The 20,105-nt window shown below is 42.1% G+C and overlaps 1 protein-coding gene across 1 annotated transcript in view; it reads left to right on the plus strand.

Moving 5' to 3' along the window:
* Window positions 1-20,105, plus strand: part of CPAMD8 (C3 and PZP like alpha-2-macroglobulin domain containing 8) — a gene marked incomplete at its 5' end in the record, with an annotated part of 56,774 nt that overhangs the window by 10,229 nt on the left and 26,440 nt on the right. The window contains 15 exons of the mRNA XM_031063246.1: window positions 1,109-1,281; window positions 1,364-1,513; window positions 1,616-1,777; window positions 2,898-3,040; window positions 3,967-4,032; window positions 7,817-8,042; window positions 9,012-9,165; window positions 9,695-9,837; window positions 10,293-10,344; window positions 11,420-11,718; window positions 12,852-13,077; window positions 13,630-13,806; window positions 15,791-15,872; window positions 17,544-17,700; window positions 18,136-18,210. Coding sequence (XP_030919106.1) covers window positions 1,109-1,281; window positions 1,364-1,513; window positions 1,616-1,777; window positions 2,898-3,040; window positions 3,967-4,032; window positions 7,817-8,042; window positions 9,012-9,165; window positions 9,695-9,837; window positions 10,293-10,344; window positions 11,420-11,718; window positions 12,852-13,077; window positions 13,630-13,806; window positions 15,791-15,872; window positions 17,544-17,700; window positions 18,136-18,210 — 2,285 coding nt within the window. The remainder of the gene's footprint in view (window positions 1-1,108; window positions 1,282-1,363; window positions 1,514-1,615; window positions 1,778-2,897; window positions 3,041-3,966; window positions 4,033-7,816; window positions 8,043-9,011; window positions 9,166-9,694; window positions 9,838-10,292; window positions 10,345-11,419; window positions 11,719-12,851; window positions 13,078-13,629; window positions 13,807-15,790; window positions 15,873-17,543; window positions 17,701-18,135; window positions 18,211-20,105) is intronic.

Below are 20,105 nucleotides of genomic sequence, written 5' to 3' on the forward strand. Positions count from 1 at the left end.
ATGCTCCTGAAAGAGTAGAGAGAATTTTGTGCAAGAAAAATAGTGAAATCCATTCCCCTCAGGCACGTAAAAAAGTTCTGCAAGAGGGGTAACTCTTGAAAAGTTTTTTTTGGTCTTTCTGAAGTCTTTCTCAGATGAGGAAAGTCTAATATTTGCTTGGAGTGGAGTGGCAGGGAAGTGTAGGGCAGGGCTGGGGCAGTTGGTTAAATTGGTTGAGTTTAAACTGAGGAGAGGATGTCGGATGGGAAGAGAAAATGAAATGGGCTGATAAAGGAGATCACACAGCCCACAGGGGGAGGGGAAATGAAATGGGGACTCCTGGTTTGTACAAGGAGTAACAGAAACATAAAAATCTGGTGGGTTTGGGGAGCAGGGGGGTGAAAAATGGTGGGTTGGGAAGATGGATAGAACATCTGCCAAAGGAAAAGTCTGACTGTGCTGGTAACCACTGTGGGAGTTGGGGGAAGAGGAACAGGAACCTCCCTCCATACCCACCAAGCTTCTGGCCATCAGTAATTTGGGATTTGTGATGATTCTCTGCACTGAAGGTTTGCTCTGAGCTGTTGCATTCACAGTTTGCTCTGTCACTGGATGAGTTCAAGGCCAGATTCTGTTGGACTTTGGGCAGCCTGGTCTGGTGAAGGACATCCTTGTCCGCAGGATCTTCAAAATTCCCTTCAACCTAAACTGTTCTGTGGTTCTATGTAACAGCTCCAGTGATTCTCTGCTCTGTAAACTGCATAATCCTTTTTCAGGCTTATTCCTTTTCTCTCATCAGCATTCTCCAGCAATAGGTAACATTTTCTATTTATTTTCAGTGGCTTGATGACTTAACCGTGTGTTTCCTTGATTTCATGGCTGGAAAACCACTGAGTAATCCTTCCCTCCACACCTTCTCCACGCTGCTCATTAAATTAGGAGTGCTAATTACCTTTCACAACGAGGAGAAAAAGGGAAATATTGTGAACTCAAGAAGGTGTGCAGCAGCAGGAACAAGGAAAGAATGCAAGTCCTGGGTGGAGAGTTCTGTGCCTGTCAGCATTAGCAGGGGGCAGAAAGGGAGTGACTGGGATAAACAAAGCTTTTTTCTCTAAAATTCCTATTTCAGCCCCTCCCAGCACTCCTTCAGCAGAGGTTGAGGTGTGTGTGACCTTCCTGAGGTTCTCTGTCGTTCACTCCATGGCTCCCCTGGGTCGGCTCCTGGTGTACTACGTCAGGGAGAACGGAGAGGGGGTCACAGACAGCCTGCAGTTCCCTGTCACCTCCTCCTTTGAGAACCAGGTAGAGGAGAGGGAGGGCTGCTGTCTCACTGCTCTTTGGGTTTTGGGACAATCACTGGATTTAATGGGATTTCCCTTCCCAGGTCGCCGTGACGCTCTCGGCCAACGAGACCAGGCCTGGTGATGTTGTGAACATCAAGGTCAGAGCTGCCAAAGGAAGCTGTGTCTGCCTGGCCACGGTGGACAAGAGTGTCTACCTGCTCAAAACAGGCTTCCAGCTGACAGCCAGCCAGGTAGGGCGAGCTTCCAGCTCTGCTGTCCTCTCCTGAGCCCTGTGATCCTCCCCCGGCTGGAGGAAGCAGCCAAGGAGAGCAGCCCATGCCCTTTCCCTGCAGGTGTTCCAGGAGCTGGCAGAGTACGATGTGTCTGATGCTTTTGGAGCTCCAAAGGAGGAAGGGCACTTCTGGTGGCCTGGCATGTCCTCCCGCAGGCGCCGCAGGTCCTCGGTGTTCCCCTGGCACTGGGACATCACCAAGGACGCTCGCTTCGCCTTCACAGTAGGAAGAGCCACCCTCCCTTCTCTATTTTCTGCTTTCATGTTTGCAGGGCATTTTCAGCTCCAAAACCAGCCTCCCTTCTCTCTGCAGTGTCTCTCTTGTGTGCTTTCATGTTTGTAGGATGATTTTCAGCTCCAGAACCATCCTCCCTTCTCTGCAGAGTCGCTTTGGTGCTTTCATGTTTGCAAGGCATTTCCAGCCGCATAACCACCCTCCCTTCTCTCTCCTGTGCTTTTCATGTTTGCAGGGGCACTCCAGAACCAGCCTCCCTTCTCTATTTTCTGCTTTCATGTTTGCAAGGCATTTTCAACCCCATAACCAGCCTCCCTTTTCTGTTTTCTTGTTTGCAGGGGCATTTTCAGCCCCATAACCAGCCTCCCTTCTTTCTTTTTGCCCTCTGCTGCTTCTCCCCTGGGATCTGAGGGTTTTTCTTCTCTGATGCAGCTTTTTTTGTCCTTAGTGAGAGCTGCAAACTCTTGGGGAAAATTCATTTTTGGGGAGGCGGTGTGCATGCAGGGCTGCACACCTGGTGTGCAAGAGCTGGGGGTGTGTGCAGGGAGCAAAGCTCATCCTCCAGTGCTGCTGGGAGCTGCTGTCTCTCATGAAAAAGGGAATTTAGGGCACAGAGCTGGGAGCTTTCCCTGTGAGGACACTTTGCATTTTGCTTGGCATCCCTGGCAGGGCAGAGCTGGTGGTGCCTGGTGAGAGAGCAGCCTGCTCACTGCAGCAGAGCACACTGGGAACTTTTAGGAAGGGTAAAAAGCTGTGATGTTGTATTCTAGGGGGAAAAATAAGATTTTTTTAACCTGTCACACTTGCCCAGTAATGATAAATACTGATCTAAATGCTGATTTAAATGCATTTTCCAAGCAGACAAGAGCTTTCTCATAAAGCCCATGCACCTGCACATTAACAATCATTTTTACACAAAGTTTTTTAAAAATCCTCAATATTCCATTAGGATTTCCCTGGTAAATGTTGAAATAGGATTGAGGGATTCTATTTTAAAATATCAGTTAATTAATCACATTTATTTCTTTTTCTTTAATTCTTTTTATTTATTTCTTTTTTTTTTTCCTTGCTGGTTTTTGTTTTGTGGCGTTGATTTTTCACTGTCTAGGAAACTGGCTTGGTGGTGATGACTGACATAGTCAGCCTGAACCACAGGCAGAATGGAGGGATGTACACAGATGAGGCTGTCCCAGCCTTCCAGCCACACACTGGCACCTTGGTGGCCACCATGCATTCCAAAATAGCACCAAGGTAACTTTTGAGGCTTAATATCTGTTGTCTGTGATACCCCTGGCTGTTTTTTTTTTCTCTATTCTCAGCTTTTCCCACCTCAGGTTTAGACAAGGCAGTGATGGGGTAATTCTTCAAATGGCTTGGTAGATATAAAAAAAAAATCATTGACACTGCTTTGTTAAATTTAATTTAATTCTGGAAAAGTGACACGTGCAAAGAGTGCTAAATTGTCATTTTGAAGAATATTTCTTTGCAATTTGCTGTGCATTTTTTGGAATATTTGCAAGCTACAGCTGTTTTTGCAGAGTCACTCATTGCTCATGATTTGGACCATTCAGCTGGTGGTCAAAATCAGCAGAATGAGGATCTGCATGAGGGAAAGGCTGTGAGGTACCACAAGTGATGAGGATCCTGAACTTCCTAAAAGCTTCTCTTAGCAGAGGAACTTCTGGGGTTAGCTAAGAAATAGATAATGAAGTACAACAGGTATAATGAAGTACAACAGGTATAATGAAGTATAACAGGTATAAAAAGCTGATTTAAATTGTTAAAATATTAGAAATCAGAACAATTCAAGGAGCAGGGATGGATGCAGAGGTGTGATTGTAATCACTGCTGCTGGAGGTCACTTCTTTCCCTTGATTCCCTTTGGTAAAAGAATTTGAATCACAAACCAATTTCATTTTAATTTCCATTATTTCTGCTGGTTTCAAAGGTTGCCTTACTTGTACTCTTTTTTAGATTCTTGCCTGCAGAGTGGGTGTGCACACAAAGGGATTGCTTCAAAACCCATTTAATTTGCGTTATTCACTCCTTAATGAGTCTGCACCAGCCAGAGTTTTGGTCCTGTGAGCCAGAGTCAGCTGATAACTCTGATTTATCACTGACTGCTGGAAATACCTTATTAAAAGAATCAATTTGCTAGGATTTATTTCTTATTCTAGCAGAGCAGAGAAGAGGAAAAGAACCTTCTTCCCTGAGACCTGGATTTGGCACTGCCTCAATGTCAGGTATTGGCATTAATTATATCCAGAGGGTTGTAAACAAAGCTCTTTAAAATCTAATGAGTTACAATGGCATTTTCTGATATTTAATTTTTTAAAATTATTATTTTTCCTCCTATTGTTTTTCATTACCACTTCAATCTTTGCAACATTTCCTCTGGTTCTGAAGTGTTCCCTGCTTCAAACTGAACCTGTCAGCTGTGCCCACATTGATTCTCTATTGATTGCTTTTCAAATTTCACCCTTCTTTCTCTGTCATCTCCTGCAAGAACATCTCCCCCAGACCTCAATCTGCCTCCTCTCAAATCCTGCTTTCCTCTGGGTACAGTTGGAACTAAAAAAAATAAATTATTAAAGAGATAACTAATCCATCCCACAACAGCACATCTAGGATAATTTGAAGCAATTATTAAAAAGCTTCTCCAGGTTTGCAAGTAAACTTCATCCTCAATAAATGGTTGTAAATTAAATTTGACAGGAACTTGGAGCAAGTGTATTCAAATCTGTTCAATTGAGCATGAAATATACTTTGTAGAAATACACAAAGAATTCCAGAAGTGCCCATTTGGGCCTCAGCAAGCCAGGGCAGTTAATTATAAGTGGGAGAGTGTGGAATAAAAAGTTGCAGATTGCATTTTCTCTGCTTCATTTCATTAGAAACAACTGAGGTGGAGCATTCCTTCATTTCCACTCTCTTGAGCAGGGAGAATTTTATTTTTTTTTTCTTCTATAATTTATAATATACAATCCCCAAAAAAAAAAAAAAAGAAAAAGAAAAAAAAAAAGAAACAAAAGCCTAATGTCAACTTCCCAAACCAATTCTAAAAATTCCTAGAGCCTGGCTGGAGGGTCTAATGGCTGGAAATGAGTGTGTACTTTGGCCCTGTGCCCAGAAGAGTAAGTGCCCTCATGTGTGAAAATAATGTTAATGCTGGTTATGGGCTGAAATCCCAGTGGAAAGAACATCAGCTGCAACAAATTGTCCGGTTAAACAGGCTGGAATTGTGCCAGCACTGCCTCCCTCCCTGCTGCTCCTCAGGGCTTGAGCATCAGGGCAGCTGCAAACTGCAGCAGGGTGAGCCCCAATGGCTGCTGGAAAGGAGGTAAAATAAAATAACTTTGACATTTATGTAGGTTTAGATGGGATATTGGGGAAAAAATCTTTCTATGGAGCCCTGGCACAGGGTGGGTGCCCCTGGATCCCTGGCAGTGCCCAAGGCCAGGCTGGACAGGGCTTGGAGCAGCCTGGGACAGTGGGAGGTGTCCCTGCCATGGCAGGGGTGGGATGGGATGGTCCCTAAAGCCCCTTCCAACCCAACCCATTCCCATGCCATGTTTTTGTGATCCAAGTGCATTTCCCAAGGCTTTTCCCTCTGCAGTTTGAGCTGGGGGAGCCACATTCACCAGCCAGTGCTCGGAGTGTGGCTGAGTGATAAAAAGCACACTGATCTCCACTTTTTATTGTTTTCGTCCTTTCCCTTTGTAACACAAACACAGAGGTGAGTCCCTGATGAGCTGCCTGGCTCCTGACAGGAGCAACTCCTTCAGGCTCACTGGAAATTCATTTATTTAGAGGAGAAAAGCAAGGCCAAGGTGCTTCACTGGTGCCTCAAGTGAGAGCAAGTCTGAAAAGCAGTGGCAGTGCAGCTCTGGGTGTGCATCATGAGGACACCATGTCATGCTGGGCACTTCTTCTGGAGACCTCCAATTCTCATTTTCCATGTCCCCAGAGCTGGCAGCATGTGTGTCAAGCTCTGGGGAATAAATGAGGACTTGTGAGGAAACAACCTTGGGGTGTACTCACAAGTGCACCAATCACCCTGCCAGCTGAGCCATGAAATAGCTTTTGTTCCTGTGTTAGAGGAAATGTTTTCTGTTCCAGGCAGGGCCAAAGCTGCTTTGCAGGAGGGAAACAGCAAACTCTGAAGGGCAAATCTGAATTTCTATCATTATAAAGCATGGAAGAGGATATCAGGGTTATGATATCCCTTTGTGCTATGCACAAGAAAGCTAAATATGCAAAGATTTGATTTTTAATAGCTAATTTCAATCCTCATTGGAAGAAAATGAGAGGTCTGGAATTTTTCTAAGTCAGTCATTCCAAAACCAAGCAAACCAAAATGTTTCTGAAGCACAACAAGCAGTTGCTGAACTGGATGTTTAGGAAGTTTCTCATTTGTCCTTGCATTCAGGCAGAGTCTGCACTGTGGCAATGGACACAGGGACAATGAGTTCCAAAAAACCCACTTTTATTTCACTAGCTGTTAAATCAACTATTGTTGAACTGTTTTTATCCAGGACTTTGGTCTGGGATTATTTCTTGTCTTTCCTTTTAGATTTTGGCGTTTGTTTCAGAGTTGGGTTTAGATTTTTTTAACTTTGTGCAAACATTTGCCTCTAAGAAAAGGGACTTGGAAATAAGGCTGCAACTGAAGTTTTTAATCCAGGAAGAATTTGTGTTTTGCAGAAGAACTATTTGCTTTTCTGCTGCTTATAAATATTAAAAATTAAATATTTGCAACTCTCAAAGCTGATAGAAAGCACAGAGCCTTTTGTAAAGCTCAGAGCAGCCAATGCTATCTGATAAATCTGCATCTGGAGGGAATTCCCCAAAATACTTGGGGACACCATTAAAAATGTTAGGAAAATTAATCCACAAACATCAGAGATTAATGTCCAAAAAGGAGACAGAGGAGTCCTTTTTGCTTTATTTGAATAAAGGAAGAGGCCATGGAGCATTCCCCTGGGGTCTCTCCAATTTTTGATGGATGCAGCCCCCTTTTTATCCCAATTTCCCTTCTCTCTTTCCCCACTGGCTGAGGTACTTGAGAGGTACAGACTTCCCAAAACACCTGATAACAAAGATTTCCCTCTAATGTATAATCCTCCTTTTTAATTTTTAGTTCTTATGGAATTTAGAGTTTTTCCCCATTGTTTCTTTCATCTTTGAATGTCTAATTTCATTTCTCAGCAAACCTAAAGTTTACTTGTAAGAACAAATATCTTTTTCTATTCATCAATCAGTGGAATCCTTCCTATTGTTTCTTTTATCTCCCAGTGCTGGTTTTATCTACCAGCAGCCCCACAGCTTGTAAAGACAAATCTGCTATTCCTCTCAAAAATAATTTAATTAATGTGATGAATATTATTGCATGTTGCTTTGGCAGTATACCAGCTGTGAAAAACGCCAATCACTTGTTTTTAAATTTTTTAAAGGTTTAATAGTAATAAAATGGTTATAAAAATAGTAATACAAGTAGAGGAATAATATTTCGGACAATTTGAATTAGGACAATATGAGAGAATGGAAACAAAGAGTTATGGACAGTCCAGGTACCTTTTTCTGGGCAAAATAAGCCTGAAAAAGGACACAGATTTACAGAGGATTAACCCTTAAAAACAATAACCTGTTGCATATTCATACACTTCATACATGATGCATAAATTCCATTCAAACACAGGATTCTGTCTGGTCATCCTCAACTTCTTCCTCATAATCCTAACTGAGCAAGGTGGGAAGAAGTTCATTTCTCCTGATAATGGAGCAATAAATTCTCTTTCTCTGAAAGATTCAGGTGTCCTGTGGCTGCTATCTCAGTGTGAGTCCTTTCTTTAAAAAAAAAAATCCTACACAGCATAGTTTCTATTTTAACATTTTGTTATAACCTAAAACTATATTTACCACACTACTTAAGAGAATTAATACAGCATCACTTTCCAACACAACACATGTAATATTCATTTGAATATTTGCCAAAAGCCAATCATAAAATACTCATTTTTCACACAGCTCAGGGGAAGCCCAGCTGCAGGTGGAGGTGCCTGACTCCATCACCACGTGGATCACAGAGGCCGTGGCTCTGTCTGAGGACAAGGGGCTGGGCATTGCCAGCCAGACAGAGCTGAGGACCTTCAAACCCTTCTTCATCGACTTCACTCTGCCCTACCACGTCATCAGGGGGGAGCAGACCAAGATCCCCCTCACTGTCTACAACTACCTGCCCCTGTGTGCAGAGGTAAAGCTCAGCCCTCCCCTGTCACTGACATATTTTATGAAAAATCCTTTTGTTAGGATCTTTTTCTCCTGAGAAGCTGAGAGGCCTCAGAAACAATTATTTTAAACAATAATTATAAAATTAATTAAAATAATCAATATTTAATTAATTATAATAAATTAAAATAATTAATATTAATTATTTTAAACAATAATTATCTGCTGCTGTGGAGTGCAACAGGTGCATCTTTGATTGGTCTCATGTGGTTGTTTTTAATTAATGGCCAATCAAAGTCCAGCTGTCTTGGACTCTGGTCAGTCACAAGGTTTTATTATCATTCCATTCCTTTCAATACTTCTGATGAAATCCTTTCTTCTATTCTTTTAGTATAGCTTTACTATATCATTTTAATATAATACAGGCTGACAGAGGGGTAAGCTCAGCAGAGATGCTTTGAGAAGATAAATATTGCTTTTTTTTCAACTCAAATAACTGTCATTGCTTGCTTTGGTTTTGGTTTGAAACGCCTGTGGTTGGCTGAAGTGTCTTGCAGCACTTCAGAAAAGCAAATGTTGAAAAAGGCAGGGAAAAGACATTTGAAAAGCCATTTGAAAATACATTCCCCAGTTTGGAATCTTGTGCTGAACCAAAAAGAATTTCCTTCGTAATCAAAAAGTTGCTAAAAATTTTTCAATTTGAAGGAATATTTTTTCCCAAGGAAAAAAATCTGCCTTGATGTTTTCTTCTCACACTCCCCATCTGCCCAGTTCCAGAAGCATCTCCCAGAAATATCTGTAGAATTGCTGAGCTGAAAGCACTGCTCTCAGTAAAATCCATGGCTAGAAACTTTGAAGAATGGATAATCTTCATTCTGTGATTGTTATGAAGAATTCTGTGGGTTTCCCATCATTCACATAGCTCAGTTTGACTTTGTGGCTGATATTGTGGCTGATGTTATTTCCAATAAATGACATTTCCAATCTTTTACAGGTCCACGTGAAGATTTCTGTCCCAAAAGGCATCAAGTTTGTGGGGCACCCTGGGAAGCACCACCTGACCAGGAAGAAATGTGTGGCCCCAGGGGAGGCCAAGCCCACCTCCATCGTGCTGTCCTTCAACGAGCTGGGCCTGAGCAACATCACTGGTACTCACAACTCAAAACACCTTTAAAAGTGTTTCTTCTTCTTCTCTCAGGGAAAAATTCTGATTTCCCTATTGCCCCAGTTCATTCATTCCACTTGTTGCCAGCTTGGCTTTTCAACCTCATTTGTTGTAGGAACAAATCCCCTGCCTGTGATGCACAGAATGTGCAAACAAACAGCAGGACATTCTCTGGTCATCATTTTTTTTGTTGTGATATTAAGGTTGGGCCTGTTTTGCTTCCCTGAAGAGATCAGTGGAAATTTTTAAACAAGAGAATAACAACAAATTCTGTGCAAATAATCCCAGTGAAAACTAGAAACCAAAAATTAGGGAAGAGTTTCTCTGTTGCCCCATGATTGTTCAAATATTGCCTGGTTTTAGATGTGACCACTCAAATATGAATAAAGGGAATATGAGAGAGGTAATTACAGCACTTGTTAATCAGCTGCTTCTAATTAATTTGGATCTCTTTAACTTCTAGAGATCTTTATATCTCAAAATCTCTGCTGCTTTTCCCTTCTGTTTCTTAGCAAAAGCTTTTGCCTATGGTGGGACCAACTGCTGCCAGGAGGGGATGCAGAGCCTGAAGAATGGCAAACACTCAGAGGACTCTTACCTGGACAAAAGGAGCCCTGTGGGGGTGGATTATGTTCGCAGCAGTGTCATTATTGAGGTGAGAAAACACCAATTTATGGTAGTTCAGGGGAAAAAAAAAAAGCTTGGGAAATTGTGAAATCAACGTGAGCAGGTTTATAAAGATCCTCAAGGTGATTCACCCTCAAGGTGATTTATGGTGCTTTAGGAGATTGGAAATAATCAGCTTTGGTGGTTCTTGTACAGAAAGAGCCCATTTGAGCTCCTCTGGTGAATCTTCAACATTGTTCAGGAGAAAAAAGCAATGGATATTTTATGGGATAAGCTTGGCCTGTTAATCTAAGAAATATGATAAAAGGGAAGGTTCTCTGGCACTGCTCTAGCTAACAGAACACAGTGCCATCACTTTTCTATAAAGGATATAAACCACTGCACAGCAGCAAAAATAATTTCTGTGTTTTCCAAGTCAAACTGGGATCTGTTCCTGCTAATCCAAGCCCTGTGTCTTATGCATGGATTTCTGTCTTTCTATAGCCAGAGGGACTGTCCAGAGAATACACCTACAGTGTGTTCTTCTGCCCAAATGGTAAGTTCATGATTTGAATGAGATATTCAGTTTGTTTGAATCCATTTTAAAAGAAGCATTTGACTTCTTTAAATAAAAATTTTAAAAATCCTTGTTTCCATTTCTCTGTGATTGATGAGTTCTGGTCTGTAGGAAGAACTTGTAAATAAAGAGTCTTTCTTACCTGGCTGGCTAATTATGAATTTGCTCTAGCTGCCCAAGTGATTTCTGGAAATGGCCATTAATGGCCATTCCTTTGCTTTATGGAACAGTTTCAGTATTCAGCACTGTGGACAGTAACTGGGACTGTACTTTATTTTCAGCTGGTGCTTTAAGATTCAGTTCTGGAATCAGTCTGTCCTTTCTGCCAGAGATTTGGATAACTCAGAGCTGGCTCCAGTAGCTGAACAGAGATGCTTTTGACCACTAGATTAGAACTGAAAAATCACTTGCTGAGCTCATAAGAAATTCAGCTGAGCAGTTTGAAGGATTTTCTGCCTTGAAGGGGGTAAAAATAAAAGATGAAAAGAAACAACCATGTGTATTTTAATATGTTGTTCATCAAAACGGGGGAGATGTTGGGAAGGATGAAAGTTTGACAAGAAAGTCTCACAGATATGTGTGCTTAGCAGAAAGGTTTTTAAATGTAGAGTCAGATGAAGGAATAGAGATGGAAGCAAGTTTTGATATAGAAGAAAAGAATTGCTGAGCCAGTCTTACTGGATAACCAAGGAGGCAAAGGGTGTGTTAGTTAGAAGGGGTTTTTATGGCTTAGAGCAAAGGATAAACCCACATCAAACTAACACACCCTTTGCCTCCTTGGTTAGCCAGTAAGACTGGCTCAGCCATTCTTTTCTTCTGTATCACAACTTGCTTCCATCTCTATTCCTTCATCTGACTCTACATTTAAAAACCTTTCTGCTAAGCACACATATCTGTGAGACTTTCTTGTCAAACTTTCATCCTTCCCAACATTAATACTTTAAAAGAAGCTGGGGAAAAAACCCATGTGCTTAGCAAAGCTCCGTTTGAATTTCAGTTATCAGCTCTAAGCTGAGCTCCAATTCTTACAACATTCCCTTGTTTTTCTGACTAGAGAAAATACACATTTCCACACCCAACAAATACGAGTACCAGTACCTGCAGAAGCCAGCCCAGATGAAGCACTTTGAGCTGGCAGTGAAGGCTCACAATGATGCTCACCTGGCCCTGTCCTCGGGCCCCCACGACATGGCCGAGATGGCCGAGATCGTCATCGGGGGACAGCAGAACTCCAGAACCTGGATTTCCACCAGCAAAATGGGAGAGCCAGTGGCCAGCAGGGACACACCTGGCATCCTCTCCTGGGATGAATTCCGCAGCTTCTGGATCAGCTGGAAAAATGGAGTTATCCAGGTACTGAATTCTTCTGGAAGTTTCTTTGTAAACAGTTTGAGAACACACAGAGCAGTTTTTCCTTGAGGTCCATTCCTGTTGCCTTTTCCCTCTGAAGCCCTGATCAGGCTGTTGTGATCACAACAAATCTGCTTTTGCCAGCAATATGTTCTCAGGACCTCAGTCCTGGTTGAGATGGAGACAATACAAAGCAATGTGCAGCCATGATATTTTCTGGAAAATCCTTTCCTTAGGATTTTTTCCTCCTGAGAAGCTGAGAGGCCTCAGGAACAAAATGTAAACAATGGTTATCTGCTGTTCTGGGATGCAACAGGTGCATCTGTGATTGGTCTCATGTGGTTGTTGCTAATTAAGGGCCAATCACAGCCCATCTGGCTCGGCCTCTCTGCCCAAGCCACAAGCCTTTGTTATCATTCTTTCCTATTCTATTCCTAGCTAGCCTTCTGATGAAATCCTTTCTTCTATTCTTTTAGTACAGTTTTAATGTAATATATATCATAAAAGAATAAATCAAGCCTTCTGAAACATGGCGTCAGATCCCTGTCTCTTCCCTCATCCTCAGACCCCTGTGAACACCAACACAGCAATGTATTGTCTTTTCACCATTGACTTATTTGCCATATTGTCTTGTTGCCATTTTCAGAAGGCTTCAAACTGTTTTTATTCTAGCATGCATGCTTTTTATACATTCTTACAAAGCTCATAAGTTTACACTTTACTCATTGATTACAAAAGACAAAGTGTTTGTTGGAATAGTCGCAGGTTTCTCTTACTTCTCCTTCTTTCTTTCTTGGTTTCTCTCTCAACGACCTTGGTAGAAAATTCTTTCAGGGGTAAACATGGATCCCCTTCTCAAACTTCTCTCTGGCTCACAGAAGCTGCTCTAAAACCTCTTCCACAAGTCCTCAACATTTTTAGTGCTGAAACCTTGCAGGCCAAGCCTGTGCATTTCTCATTGAACTGCCTTGGATTGTTTTGTGGGTGGGAAGGAGAGAGGTATTGCTGCACCTGCAGGGCACCCCTGGGCTGGGAGGTGTCCCAGCACACCAGGCACAGTGATTCCACCTGTGTGGAGCTCTTGGAACTCCACCTGTGTGGCCTCTTGGATCTCCATGGTCTCTTGTCCCTTTCAGGTTGGCCACGGTACTCGGGTGCTAAACGAATCTATTATTGTGGAGTGGACAGTCCCCAAACAGCTTGAGGTGAAGTACATTGGCTTTTCCACAGGCTGGGGGTCAATGGGAGAGTTTAAAATTTGGAGAAAAGAAGAGACTGATGAAAATCACAATGAAGCATTTACTCTTGGAGTTCCCCACAACATAATTCCAGGATCAGAAAGAGCTACGGCTTCAATAATAGGTATCAATAATCAGGAGGTATCACTTAGGTACCCCTTCCCAAATGTCAACAGATGCTCCAGCTGTTACTTCTGACCAGTTCTTGAGTAATGCACAGCAGATAAAATAGTCACAGGCACTTTAAAAGGTTTATTACTGCTTAATTCTGGGGCAGATCATTCCTTGGGGTGTTTTTGGCACTTGTTTGAAGCCTGTTTGGGTTGACAGTGGCTTGAAGTTGGTGGCAGTGAGGGGCTTGGCAGGGGCACTGCCTGTTACTGCTCATGGTGTTTATCTCATTGTCATCCTCATCACAAATTGTGCCGTGTTCTAAACTGGTCTAAACTGGGAAGTCATGGATAATCAGAGGCTGAAATGTGGAATTTCTCTAATCCAACAAGAGATTGAAGGGCTAAGACTTAACAGCTGAAGGACTTCCCATTTTTCACAGTTTATTTAAGCTGATTTGGGGTAGCCAGGAGATATTAGTGCAGTGAGGTGGGGGATAACCACAAAACACCAAAAGGAAACCTTAAATTGCCTGATCCTGAACATCTCCCCTCTTTCTCATCAGGAGATGTGATGGGTCCTACCCTGAACAACCTGGACAACCTGCTGAGGTTGCCCTTTGGCTGTGGGGAGCAGAACATGATCCACTTTGCTCCCAATGTCTTTGTCCTGAAATACCTGCAGAAAACCAAGCAGCTCAGCCACGAGGTGGAGGTTGAAGCTACAGATTACCTCGTTCAAGGTAACTCAGCACAATTAAATTCACAGATGGAGAAAAGGCTTTGAATTCATAGTTTTGCTTTGCATGTCCCTTTTTCTAATCAAGAATAGCCCAAGTGATGAGGATTCATCATTTCCTGCAGGATAATCTCACAGCCTGACAGATTTTGATGATAAAATGTTAATCTGTTTCCCTTCAGTGGCTCCTAGTTCAGATGTTTATTGATTTATCTTTATCTTTTTTTCCTTAGCTGATTTCTATGTTTAAACAGTTTAGAAAGTAAAGGAAAATGAAATTTACTGAAAATCTGTATACTTAGGGGATTTTGCCTTATTCATAAATTATCTTTTCAAACCTTTAGTCACTAGAGTTATGGCTGCTTTCTGGACTTTTTTTTAAACAGAATTTTCTTAGTAACAGTATACCAAAAATCAAAATTTTGTATCCAAAGTAGTTAAAAGCCTTCATTACATGGCTCTAGGTTATCTGTCCTTTCAATGTCCTGTCCTACTTTACCAAGCAACTCAAAACAACATTTTTTTTCTTTTTTTTTTATTTTTCTTTTTTTTTTTTCACTGTTTTTCTCAGCATTTGTTTTGGGAAGAACCACATGCAAAATAGTTTTATAACTAAGTGCAATAATTCTCAGGACAAGTAAGAATTCAGAGATCATTAAAAACCAGAGTGACCCAAAGGGACAAAGCTCTCTTGTGTATGAGTCAGACAATAGCCATGTCATGAAATCAGAGGTGACAGGGTTAGGTGGTTCTCCTCTGAAAATATAAATATAAAATGTAATATGTGAGATATTTCTTGTGTTCAGCAGCAAAAGCCCAGCTCTGCTTCCTCTGCCTGGCTCCAGTCATTTCACTTGTAATTTTCTGGGCTTGCTGGGAGCAGTGAGGCAAAGGGAATTTGTTAATGGCCCGAGTCAGTGTTTCCTTTGCAACATCATTTGCTTTTGTTTCTTTTTATGAATCTGCAAACCTTCCAGGTTTTTGGCTCCAAACTCTGTTTGCTAATTAACCCTTACAGAAGAAACCCCCAAGAGTTTTAAACCCTTCTGTGTTCACTGGAGCCCTGCCAAGTGTAAGGTTTAGATGGGAAATGCTCACTCTAGAATTGCTTTTGTGATTTACCAAGCCAGAAAACTTCTTCATCCCTCAAGCATCCATCATGGAAAGTGCTGATAATAAATGCCAATAATTCCCATGTATTCCCTCTTCTTTTGAAGTGGCCTGGGCTAAACCAGTCAGTATTTTTTCTACCTTCCCACAAAAAAAAAAAAAAGAAGCGGGTGAACAGGGGAAAACTGGATGAATACACAATATACATTTTATACAATTCATTTGTTGGGATGAGCATGGCTGTAGACAAACAGGTCCGATAAACAAATCATTTTCCTAGTAGAAAGAGGAATTTCTTTTTTCCATTTTCAGCCTCAGAAGACATGCCAGGAGGCAGTTCTTATCTTCAGCATTCACCTTAATTATTCACCTAATTATTAAAATGTTAATAGTGATGTCTAAAGCAAGCCTTGGGACAGCCCCTGCAGCAGGAGGTGTTCACATGCATTGAGGCCACAGCTGTTGTTTTTATGTTATCTAAAGTTGATCCAAGCAACAGCTTTGGGAAAAGTCAGAATCCAGCTGTAATGTCACAGGCAAAACCTTTTCATTTGTAAATGGAAGTAAAATGGAAGGAGAGTGGCTGTATGATTAAGTAAAAACCTTTTGATAGTGCGTTTTTTTTCAGAGAAGTGTCAGATTTTCAGCATTTGCAGGGTCCCAGATGTTTCCCTGAGCAGATTTCTGGACAAAGTGCACACAGAGCTGGCTCTCACTCACAGCAGAATAAGAAGCTGCCTCGGGCAGCAGAATCCCTTACACATGTTCCAGATGTTCTGAGTCTTCATTCACTTTAAATGCTCATTTTTCTCTGTGTGAGGAGGTTTTGGACTCCCCAGTTCTTTTCAATTTCTTTTCTTTCCCCCAATTCCTTCCAGGCTACCAGCGCCAGCTGACCTACAAGAGGCAGGATGGCTCCTACAGTGCTTTTGGGGAGAGGGACTCCTCAGGGAGCATGTGGTGAGTGCCTATTTAAAACTGAGCTCAAACTACTTAAAACCGAGTTAGAAAAGTTCTAAGTGTTTGCAAAACAAGAAAAATACACTGGGCTGGGAGAGAGGAGTCATTGTCCAGCTTCTCTCGTGGTATCACACACAGTGGAGAGCAGAAATAATGCAATGATACTCAGAAATATTCAATAATATTCTATGGAATTGCTGTACACTGCTGCTGAGTGCTCTGACTGCATTACCTGGTGTGTTGGAGGTGATTCAGGACTCAGGAGCTGTTAGGAGAGTTAAATCTGCTAATTAGTCCAGGCTTCAGGCACAAAGCTGTAGTTAAGGATCACATCTGCAATTGAAGTAGCAATTAAGGGGTAATTAAGTGCCTAATTCCATTAGGGAAGGGGGTTTTACCTGAAGCAGGGAAATGTGGCAGAGGCTTCTGTCAGGTAAAAAACCCACCAAAACCAACTCAAAACCCCTCAAAGACACCCTTGTACCAGCAGGATGGGTTTGTGCACTGTGATCTTTGTGATCTTTCGATTTGTGCACTGTGATCTTTGGAGAAAATCCTTAAATTCATTTTCTACGGCATCAGTTTGTTGTCTATTCATAAACTTTTTCTCTAAACTAGTTTACATATGCTATGAACTCTTTAGCATGGCTCCTCCTTGGTTCTACTTTTTTAGAGTATGTGGATTCCTTAGTTGTGGTTTTAGTCTTTTTTTAATTATCATTTTTAATTTTGGGCTTTGGTCCTCACTGTCTTCAGTCAGTGAGTGCTGATTGTTGGCATTTCTGTAGCAGGTGTCTTCATTTATATTATTATTGGATCTTATATTTTTATTTATCTTATCTTATCTTATATTTTTATTGGATCTTATCCCATCCAAGCAGGCATTTTAACACAAGCATGCTTAAAATCAGCTATTTTCATTAAGCTTAATTAACAACAGAAATAAAATGTATATCTTTATAACAAAGCTATTTTAACACCACACATATAAAATCCATTTTAATATTTGCAAAAAGCCTGTATTATAATATAGATCTATAACACAGGGAACTTCCACCTCAGCCCCAGCATCTCCCAGTCCCTGGATGTGAAATGTGGTGACACAGAATTACTCAACACTCCAAAAATCCCCTGCCAGGCAGCAGAGTTTGCTACCCTCCCATTCCTCAGGGGCTTGTAAATGCAATGACTCAATCCCCCCAAGCTGGCCAGTGCTCACACTTGTTGTCAGAGGTTTAGAATTCCAAAAACACTTCTGGTGCTTTCTGAAGTCTTAATTCTGTATAAAGTGGAACACAGCTTCAGGCTTGAGGAAAGGATCTGGATTACTTATGAGAAATATATTGATTCTTAATTGTAAAATATTGATTCTTAGCTTTACGACTTTAATAATTTGGGATAAAAAAGAACTATTTCAGAGTGTGGCATAATTATGACAAATACACCTTTGAGTTCTACTTTTCAGTTTAGTTTGTTGACCTTTAATCCTTTACTTACCCAAAGTCTGGACAGTGCTGGTGATTTTATGTCCCATGAGCTTTTAAGAACAATATTTAGTGTTTCCCAACAAGATTTTTTCACTTTGTGCTTTCTAAGAATATAATTTTCTCCTTACAGGTACTTTAATCTGAATTTGTTTTTTCAGTAAAGATGATTAATTCATTTTTACAGGTTAACAGCTTTTGTCCTCAAGTCCTTTGCTCAGTCCCGTGGGTTTATTTTCATTGACCCCAAAGAACTCACAGCTGCCAAAGACTGGATCATCCAGCACCAGAAAGAAGATGGTTCTTTCCCTGCTATGGGCAGGATACTAAACAAGGACATTCAGGTAAAAAGCACCCAGGATCAACTTGAAGCAAGGACATTTTTAAAGTTATTAATCAGAGCACGAAGTGATGCAGTTTGAATGTGAATTTTGCACTTGAAAGGCTGGGATGCTGCAGGGAGAACCAGGGGAATTTCAGTTCAGAAAGGTCCATCAGAATGTGGCTGTGGGGGTCCCCAGAGGATGGAAATCAAGGTGTGAAAGCTTAAAAAATCCTGCATTAAATGTGTCCTCAGGCCAGGGACAGCTGGCTCCAGCCAGTGTGGGCTTGGCTTCCTAAATTTTGTACTCCTTGTGTGCAAAGAAGAAATTTGGTGATGCTTCAGCTTCTCCTCTAGTTCTAACACATCCTTTGTATTGCTTCAAAATCTGGCTTTTTTCCCCCAGTGTCCTTTTCTCTAATTTTCATCCAGTGGTTTGTGCTGTTTGCCCTTCCAGGGTGGGATCCATGGGAAGATTTCCCTGACAGCTTATGTGGTTGCATCTCTTCTGGAAACAGGTGTCACTTCTGAGGTAACAAAAGCTTGGTTAAAACAGCTCCAAAAATTCTCTCTGTCCTTTCTTTATAAAATCTTCATTTTGCTGCTGTTTGCCTTCAGAGGTTCTGTGCTCTCTGGAGTGACTGACAGCATCCAGGGAAGGGGGAGGCTGCTGGAAAGCCTTGGGATTGTTCTGAGGTTAAAGAATGTGTTCTGAAATTGTTCAAGGTGGTCTCCCACCCTCCAGCCATCAGCTCATGATTATTCCAGCAGAGCAAAACACTCCCCTGCAGCCCCATCCCTCAACCTCTCCCAGAAATTACTGCAAAAAGAGTTTTCCTGCCTCTTAGCTTCAAGCTGTGAGTGCAGCCTGTGCTGATCCTGCTCTCTTGCCTGCAGAGACTCAGAAATCCTGGCTTGGTGCTAGAAGCAGTTTAACTTGGGGATCCAGAGAGCTCTTGTGGTCTGGCTTGGCTGCAGTGGCCAAAGTGCTACTGCTGTTAGATTACAGAGCCTTTGGAGAGCTGAGCTCCTGCACTGAGCTGGATTCAGGGCTCTGGAGAAAAATGTTGCTGTTCTTTGCAGGAACACTGCAAAAAAGAGAAGCAGCTATGTGGGAACAGCCAATTCCACTGGGAAAAAACCGCCAAATTTCCAGTACAACTGGTGTTTTTGGGATTCCTCCTTAAAACTCCTGGTAACACAGCGCTCCTGCCCTCTGATGTGTTTCTGCCAGCATGCAGCTTCACTATGATGGAGAAGTTTAGATAAGATTGTGGTGACACATTCCCACTGTCCAGGACTGGGAAGATGCTCCCTTGCAGATGTTCCCCTGTCCTTCAGCCAGGGGAGAGGGCAGGGCTGGCCTGGGAGGTGAAAAAGAGGAGGTGCAGTGGATGCTGCAGCATCTCTTGGTGATCTGCTCTCACACAAAAGGGTCCATTCAGGCACAGTTTGGGTTTGATGAGATTGTGGAAGTGTCAGAGCAGCCAGTGCCCTTTCAGAACCTCTGATAACCTCAGCACTCCTCACCCATCCCTGTGGAGCCTGAAGAATAAAAAAAAATAGAGCTGCTGCTGCAGGCAGATGCCCCCTAAGCCCCTGTCCTTGTTGGAGTGGGAGGCTTTCAACCTTGTTAAAAATTCAGAAAACCCTGCAGAGCTCACAGAGGAACTTCCTGCCTCCCTGTCAGCAGTGATGTGATGCTCTCTCCGGGCTGCTCTGTGTGGCAGGGCAGCCCCAGCAGTGCACTTTCTGTGCGTTCTAATGGTTTTCCTAGAGGAGATTTGTGAGTGTTCCTAATGATCTTAGCTAGGAAATGAGGAAGGGCAAGGTTAGTGCCGCAGGGAAATCAAAGGAAACCAAATTACATCAAGTCCAATTAAATTGTTTCTATAAATTATCAGAGCCACGTTCCTGCATGGTGAGGTCATTGGGGGAGTTAATAAAACATGTTTGTTGGCTGCAGGGACCCCTGGGAACCTTGGCCTTTATTATCCTCTGGCGTCTGCCAGACGCTCCAGAGTGTCAGGAGCACAATCAAACCTCCAGCACAGAGCTCACCCTGCCCTGCTCATCTGCTGCCTTGCAGGGCACACAATTTCTCCAGCTTTAGGGGAGGAAAAGTGTGTCTAAAAGTTAGCTTAAATCATTCTTACTCTGCTGGTTGCACCTCTATTTTAGAATTTTTGATGCATGGCTTTTCTCAGGGTGTCCATTGTGTTCTCAAAGTGTCCATGCTGTTCTGCAGAGAGCAAAATGTATCTTTCTGAGTTGATTGTGTGGTTTTTTGTTTGGATTTTGTTGGTGGTTTTTGTTTGGTTGCTATTTTATTTGCTGGGAAATGTCCTGACCAAGGCAGGAATGATGAATCTGAGTCCATGTTCTTAGAAGGCGCATTTATTATTATATTATATTATATTATATTAT

Source organism: Geospiza fortis, unplaced genomic scaffold (genome assembly GCF_000277835.1).
Source record: "Geospiza fortis unplaced genomic scaffold, GeoFor_1.0 scaffold241, whole genome shotgun sequence".
NCBI classification, from domain to species: Eukaryota; Metazoa; Chordata; class Aves; order Passeriformes; family Thraupidae; genus Geospiza; species Geospiza fortis.